We start from the raw sequence: 7,182 nt of genomic DNA, 5'->3' as shown, positions 1-7,182 counted from the left end.
AAGACAAGGGTCAGGTTGGTCTGTGAGCATCCCGCATCCTCGCACAGGCAGCTGCCTAGGAGGAGAGGCGAGCAGAGCTGCGCTACAATGCGGCATGGCAGCAGGAATGCAGCCCGAGTGGGGAGCACGGAGAGGACAGGACCCTACAACCACTGCATGCAAAGCAGCTGGGAACCACAGATGTGCAGAGACGTGGTAACCTGCCTGAGCTCCCCAGCTCTCTGCTTACTCCCAGGATCTGAGGGGTTATCTCGGGGAGAAGGGGCACTGGGTGTCCTCCCATGCTGGTCCTTTCCCAGCACCCGCTGGAGGAAACAGAGCTAGAGCAGAGAGCAGAGGCTCGGGGAAAAGCAGCGGCACCAGTGAGGAAGCCGCCCCTGTCGCAGCTCCCCCGTCCGCGCTGTGGGCTGGCTCCTTGGACGGGCCGCGTCGTCGGGTGAGGGCGCTGGCCCCCGCCGCGGGCGGAACCCCCGGGCAGCGCTGGCTCGGCTGCGGGTAACCCCGACGCCGGGCAGGGACGGGCGGGATCAAGGTGAGGATGGGGAGAGGGGTGGGCATGGGGGTAGGGATAGGAGTGGGGGTGGGGATGAGGATGATGAGGATGTGGCACAACTGGATACCCCAAGAAAGGGAGCCGGCAAGGAGGGAAATACGGCTAACCCACCCCGATGCCGCCCACGCCCACCCGCGGCCCCAACACGTCCTTGTCCTCACGTGGAATAAACCTCGCAGTTCTCCTGCGCTTCCCTTTCGGAGGCTGCCCAGGAAACCGCCCAAAATGCTGTTTTTTCTTCTGGAAGGGACATCCCCCCGCTTGGACACCCTTTGCTGCCAACATCCCCACACCCCAGTACTGCAATGCAGAGCTGTTTTGGGGGCGGAAGGGGGGGGGGAGCAGACACGGACCATGCAGATCGTATTGGGGCTCAATATGATTTGGGACAGTAAGAAGAGACCCACAGGGCCTTGGCTTTTCCTGGGCTGCAGTAGGAGGGCCCTGGGTACCCCTGTCTTCATCCCTGTTGGGCAGCAGCAGTGGGTAGGCAACAAATTAATGGTTGTGGCTTTTAAATTGATGTAAATCGGGGTGGTTTTGATCACAGAGTGAGTTTAGTTCAAGGCAGGAGGTACCCCAGCTTGTTATTTCATTGATCCCACCCTTCCCCATTGCATTTGTTTGGTTTTGGTGGGTCCCTCTTTCACAAGAACAAAAATCTTGAGGTACAACTGCAAACTCCATCTATCCCTGGGAGTCTGAGCTACCAGGTAAAGCAAAGCTGGGGGGGAGAGAGGGAGGGGCTGAAAACAGCTCCCTATCTTTAGGACCACCTCTTCCCAGAATGTGCACGTCCTACCTCTTGCAAACAGCTTAATCTCACCATCGGTGCCCCTCAGGTGTCACCAATGTGAGTGGGTGAGGAGGCTGAATCTTCTCTGCCCTGCCCATCTCCCCAGGCCCCACGAACCAGGCCAGCCTCACAGGCTATGTCTGCTCTTTATTGTTCCATATATTTATGTACCACATTATATGTTAAAGATAGATTTGTTGTTTTTTTTTTTCTGCTATACATTTTTCATCTTATTTACCACAATGACACCACACATACATTGGAAACAGCTCCACAGATCTGGTAGATCGCACAGAATGAATTGGTTTGTTCCTGTATCCTGAACAATGTCAAATCCAACAATATAGATATATATTTTTTAACTTTTCTAATTTAGAAATGAAATTGTTAAAACAAAATGAAACAAAAGTCACCAAGAAGTGGACTCCAAGATTTCAGCCAGAGGCAAAACATTGTAATTGATGGGAAGCGCCGTTCCTTGAGGTGGATTTGGATGGAAGAATTAAGCAGTCCTGACATCCATGTAACTATGCTGTAAACAAGGCAGGTTAACTGACATTGCTGCTCAGCAGCTTCTGCTTGGGCTTGTTGGGCTGGTCAGACCATCTAGCTCTCACCTACATCCATCTCACACCCTGTAGAATGAAGGTCTCTGCTCCCAGCACCCATGCTGGTTTACTTCCATCTGTGAGTGCAGTAACCAAATCCCATCGGGTTGGCACCTGTGTTTCAGCTCCTGAAACACTGAATTGCATATCTGTAAGTATTGAAAGCTGCAGCTGTTTCCCAACAGGTCCTTTGGGGGTGGCCAAGCTTCAGGCAATGAGTGAGGAGATGGGGGTGGGGAACCAGATAATTCCCTTCCAAAAAATCCTAAATAACAAAAAAATATATCTAAATCTTAGCTTATTTAAAAATACAGAAGGGCAAATACTTTCATAGAATCATAGAATAGTTAAGGTTGGAAAGGACCTTAAGATCATCTAGTTCCAACCCCCCTGCCATGGGCAGGGACACCTCACTCTAGACCATGGTGCCCAAGGCTCTGTCCAGGCTGGCCTTGAACACTGCCAGAAATGGAGCATTTACCATGTGTTCTTATTTCTTTTAATTTGCAGATTCTATAACATAGAATTTGGATGCACGTAACGAAAATAATGACTCTTTCCATTAAAGGGATGCAGAATTATTTGACTATGCAGATGTTCGATGAGATTCTCTTACAGCAACCAACTCTGGCCCCTCTTTAGTCTTCAGTGTTGGTTCTGAAGGCCTCTATGAGGCCTTCCAAGGAGTGGATGAACCCAGAGACACTGCAGATACCACCTATAACAAAGATGGCAACATCAAAGAAGACATGGTGCCACAAAAGCTTCCTCCACAAGAGTTTGAGGTGGAAAAGACTGGGGAGCAGGAAACAGAGCCCTGCACCTGTGAGGCTCCCAGTAAGACCCATCAAGAGGGCAAAATGTGGGACATAGATAGCCATGAGCAGGGTGAATACTACCAGGGCACATCTGAGGGTGAGTCCCCAGGATTTGAGCCGCCCATCACCCCCATAGCAGTTGGGAAAAAATGCCCTGTTTCCATCTTGGAAAAGGGATCTCTCCAGGACTTCCACAGCAGCAAAGAATGGCAAGGGGTATGAGAGCAAAGCTTTGGCCACCAAGAAAATATTGACTACTGCCCTTATAGTGGATGGCAAGTTGTCTGTAATGACTTCCTTGGTCTCATCAGCCCAGGTCAGATAGGCAACCAAGGCAAAGAGTCCCTTAAGGATGCAAGCTGCTATGTGAGTCCAGTTCATCATGCAGTGAAACTCCTTGGGGTTCTGCATGTTCCCCTCCAAGGAAGGCAGAAAGATCTGAGAGGTGTAGCTGAAGACAATAATGCCAATGGAGATGGGAAACTTCTTTACATCAATGTAAAACTTGACTTTGTCCCAGGCCCAGTCGCGTGCCCTGGAGAGGCAGTAGGCTATCACCAAGATGTTGATCACAAAGTGGGCCAATGTGCAGAGCAAGCTGAACTTGGAGACTGCCTTGAGGTTCTTCAAGAATGCACAAGGCAGGAGTACTGCTGTGGCAATGATGGACCATGACTTCTGGGAGACTGGCAGGTTAGGAAAGCTGTTGTACATCAGGTTGCCACTGACCACCACATAGAGAATGCAGGTCATAACCAGTTCAATGATCTGAGCCACGTTTACAATCCTGCCTCCAAGGGTGGGGAAGCGGGGTGCACAGCATGCGTTTGCTATGTCCACATAGGAGTCTCTCACCCTGACTATCTCTCCATCCTCATTCTCTTCATAAAGACAGGCAATAAGGATTTTCCCTGTGTAGCAGCAAACCACTGCAGCGAAAATGATCAGAAAGAGTCCCAGGTATCCACCATGAAGGATGGCATAGGGCAGGCCCAGCACAAACATCCCCTAAAAAGAGACAAAATGGAAACCGTGTTGCTCATCTTGCGGAGGGCATTGGGCACACACAGTGGCACAGTTGCAGTCGCACACATCATCACTGTCTCGCTTCACCATCACACCCACGCAGCTGGTCACACAGTCACACCATGCACTGATGGCCACACACCATTGCAGGCCCCCCTTCTCTCTGATGTAACACCTGCACCGTTCTACCTGCACAGTCCCGCCCTGGAGCACAATTTTGTTACCCTGGCTTCACCCCAATCTCTACCCTCTCAGTGCACCAAGAGCCCAAAGCCAGGGACGCACAGAGGGGCCAGACCTGAGCCCACCCCTGTGCAGTTCCACACCTACCTGGGGTTGGGGGTTTCCCTTTCCTTTTCCTTTTACCTTTTTAATACCCTGTTTTTTCCCCCTTTTCCCTCAGGCAGGTTTGCCATCAGCCCGGCGCGGGAGGTGGGGGGGGGAGGGAGGCGGACAGGGAGGGATGGAAAGAGGAAGGAGATGGCAGAAGTGGGAACGGGAGCTCTCTGCGGTGCCCGTGGTCGTACCTGGATGGCGTTGGTGACATTCCATCCCGCCTCCCAAGCCGTGATCTTGGGCTTGCCCTGCCCGGAAAGCTCTGGGCAGCCATCCACCTCCTTCATGGCGGAGGGCGGTGGGGGCCCCGTGCCGTCCCGCTGATAGTGGATGTCCCCTTCCAAGGGCGGCTCGGCGCCCTCCTCGCCGCTGTCGGACTTGAGGATGTCCATCTGCAGCCCCTGCCGATGCTCCATGTCCAGATCGTCGCAGTGGGCGAACCCCACCGCCTCCTCGTCGGTGGCCGCCTGGAAGCCCATCCTCGCGAACATACCACTCATCTTCGCCTGGGACTTGTTGGACACGGAGGTGGCCACGTTGGAAAGCTTGCTGCGGAGGAGGGTGGCCATGGCGGCCTGTCGGACCACGCCGCTGTTCGATGAAGGACAGACTCGACGGGGCTGGCGAGCGGCGGCCCGGCAGAAGGGGCCTCAGCGTCCGGCGAGGGGCGGCGGCAGCGGGGACTGCTGAGAGCCGCTACCCCCGCGTACCGGTGTGGTGCGAGCCGTGCCCCTCCGGGCTGCCCAGGGGCATGACACCGCGGCCGGCAGCTGCGGGTCCGCCCCGCGCCCCTCCGCGCTGCTCCGCGCCGCTCCGCCGGGCTCCGCGGCGGGATCGGGGGCTCGAGCCGGGCCCGGATGGGATGGGGGGGGGGGTGTCTGTCAGCAGCCGGCGGCTGTCACCAGACGGGCAGCGCAAGCCCCTGGCAGAGCGCGCAGCATCTCCATCGCAGTGCGCCCACCTCGCGGAGAGGAGAGAGAGAGGGGGGAGAATTGCTGCATTTCTGGGGGAGGTACCAGCGCCCCGGCCAAGCCCGGCCCCCCCGCACCCTCCTCCCCCGCCGGGCCAGCAGCGCCGCAGCGCAGACCCCCCTCTCCTGCGCCTCAGCTCCTGCGCTGCCCTCCCTTGCCCCACGCTTAGCCCTACACCCCACGACAGCGTCGCGAGCCCCTTCCCCACGGCGAAACAAAGGGTCCCCATTAACGAGGCGGACAGACGGCTCGGCTCCGGCTCCTAACGAATTTTCCACCCTCACACCCCCTCCCCTTTTTTCTCCCCGCCAAAACCCGCAGCCCCTTCGGAGCTTGGGCATAGCCCTGGGCACTGTGTCCTGCCGCGGCTGCGGAGCCTGGGGAAATTCGCAGGCAGCGAGCAGGGCTCAGCTCCCGAGAACGAGTCGTTTGATCGAGGGCTCCGATAGCGGGTGCCCACTCCCGTTCGGTCCTCGCAGCAGGGCGGCTCTGCCCGCGGACCCGCACCGGCGGGGCTGCGCTGCTGCCTTCAAACTGCGCTCCCACCTCACGTAGAGAGTCTCCTTCCTTTAAAATAAATACCGCTATTTTCGTTTCTCTCACAAACACCCATAGTTTTGTTTTGTTTTGTTTTGTTTTGTTTTTTGTGAGGAAAAAGCCTGACAGTATTTTCTCTTGATTTAAAATATTTCCGAGGTGAGCAGACAACAGAGCGAACAATGGCAACGAGAAATCCCCGTCCTGTGCTGTGACAACGATCAGCACATGGTAGCCGGTGGAGCATTGGCATTTTGGGGTACTGTGTGTGACAGCCCGGCCCCCTCTGCTGCGGGGAGACCGTGTGATTCGTTATTTAGAATAAAAACCAAATAGATGTTCATTGGGGTGGGGGAATCTGTGTTTCTTTTGCTGCTTTGCAAGGCAAAAAAAAATATATTTTTAAGCTACAGATGGGCGGAAAAAACAGAGCTGAATTATTGTGAATGCCGTTGTTTGGGGGACTGGGGAGGGAGCGCTGGGGCTGGAGCTGGAGCTGGGGCTGGGGCTGCACCTGGTGCAGGGGCTGGGGATGCGGATGTGGGTGAGGGGGGGGTCTACGGAATCGCACGGAGGTGGAGAGCGAACCCCCGATGCATCCCTTTTAATTTCTTGCCAGAATCCAAAAGGAAATCGGGTGCAAAGCGACTGAAAAGCATTTAAAAAAAAGACAAAAAAAAAGTTTATATAATACATATAATACATTTGTATGTAGAATGTATATTAATATATGCTATCTATTATACATAATATACATATATATTAGAATACGTATTACTTTATTAGATTTTTATCTATATAAATAATACCCACGATGACGGCTTCTTTATCCCGAGGGGCTGCCGTCTCCCGACGTGGCAGGGGCAGACTCTCCCCACAAAACGGGGCTATTATATAGGAACGGCTCCGGCGCGGGGGGGGGGGGAAGGGCCGCAGAGGGAGGCGCACCCCTTTCTTCCTGGAGGGATTATCTCATGTCAGTGCACAAATAGGTCGGGAACGCCGAGCGGGACCCGCTTTCGGCCTGGGGCTCTCAGCATCCTGCCCACGACGGGGCCCCAACATGCAGTGGTTCACGGGGACATTAAATCCAACCGGGAAGGATGCGGGGCTCGGGCCGCAGCCGCCGTTTCGCTTCCTTACAGCCCTGGAAAACGACTGCTCCTAGGGATACCTCTGGGGGAATTCAACTGTTCCTTTTATTTTATTTTATTTTATTTTATTTTATTTTATTTTATTTTATTTTATTTTATTCCCAGTTTAGTCGAAGCCAAGTTCATTGTTATCGAAGACGTGGAAGAGACCTATTGCTGGAGGCTGCAGAGAGCATGGGGAAAGGAAGGATGAAAATTCCCCCGGTGCCGTGGAGAGGACGGGGGAACCACCACCGGCATCGTGCCGAGGGCGGAGGAGACGGACTTTGGGCTGGTGGTTGAGTATCCGGCGTGTTCGAGATGTGCCAGGAGACAGTTCTAGAGGAAATAATAACTAACATACCAATCAACCAAAGAAATAAATAAAAAACAACAAAACCAAA

General features: G+C 54.1%; 2 protein-coding genes across 2 annotated transcripts; one reads left to right on the top strand and one right to left on the bottom strand.

Moving 5' to 3' along the window:
- Positions 1–1,483: 1,483 nt before the first annotated feature.
- SLC32A1 (solute carrier family 32 member 1) lies at positions 1,484–5,091 on the bottom strand. The gene is made up of 2 exons (XM_062610103.1): positions 4,329–5,091; positions 1,484–3,783 (listed from the first exon to the last, which is right to left on the bottom strand). Exons 1-2 carry the CDS (start codon positions 4,704–4,706, stop codon positions 2,596–2,598), a joined length of 1,566 nt encoding a protein of 521 aa, XP_062466087.1. The 5' UTR covers positions 4,707–5,091; the 3' UTR covers positions 1,484–2,595.
- LOC134159322 (uncharacterized) lies at positions 4,736–5,374 on the top strand. Its single transcript, XM_062610116.1, has one exon. The coding sequence runs from the start codon at positions 4,736–4,738 to the stop codon at positions 5,372–5,374; it is 639 nt and encodes a 212-aa protein (XP_062466100.1).
- The last annotated feature ends 1,808 nt before the right edge of the window (positions 5,375–7,182 follow it).

The sequence above is a fragment of the Pezoporus occidentalis genome, unplaced genomic scaffold (genome assembly GCF_034315485.1).
Source record: "Pezoporus occidentalis ecotype Australia unplaced genomic scaffold, CSIRO_AGI_Poc_V1 ctg144, whole genome shotgun sequence".
NCBI classification, from domain to species: Eukaryota; Metazoa; Chordata; class Aves; order Psittaciformes; family Psittacidae; genus Pezoporus; species Pezoporus occidentalis.
The sequence above is the reverse complement of the archived record's forward strand: the minus strand, read 5'-3'. Positions and strand labels throughout refer to the sequence as shown.

What these genes read in the sequence shown, in the direction of transcription:
- SLC32A1 (XM_062610103.1), bottom strand. Translation starts at nt 4,706, where the DNA reads ATGGCCACCCTCCTCCGCAGCAAGCTTTCCAACGTGGCCACCTCCGTG. An exon ending in ATGTCACCAACGCCATCCAG is followed by an intron (nt 3,784 to 4,328) that starts GTACGACCACGG and finishes GTCTCTTTTTAG; the next exon opens with GGGATGTTTGTGCTGGGCCT.
- LOC134159322 (XM_062610116.1), top strand. Translation starts at nt 4,736, where the DNA reads ATGAAGGACAGACTCGACGGGGCTGGCGAGCGGCGGCCCGGCAGAAGG.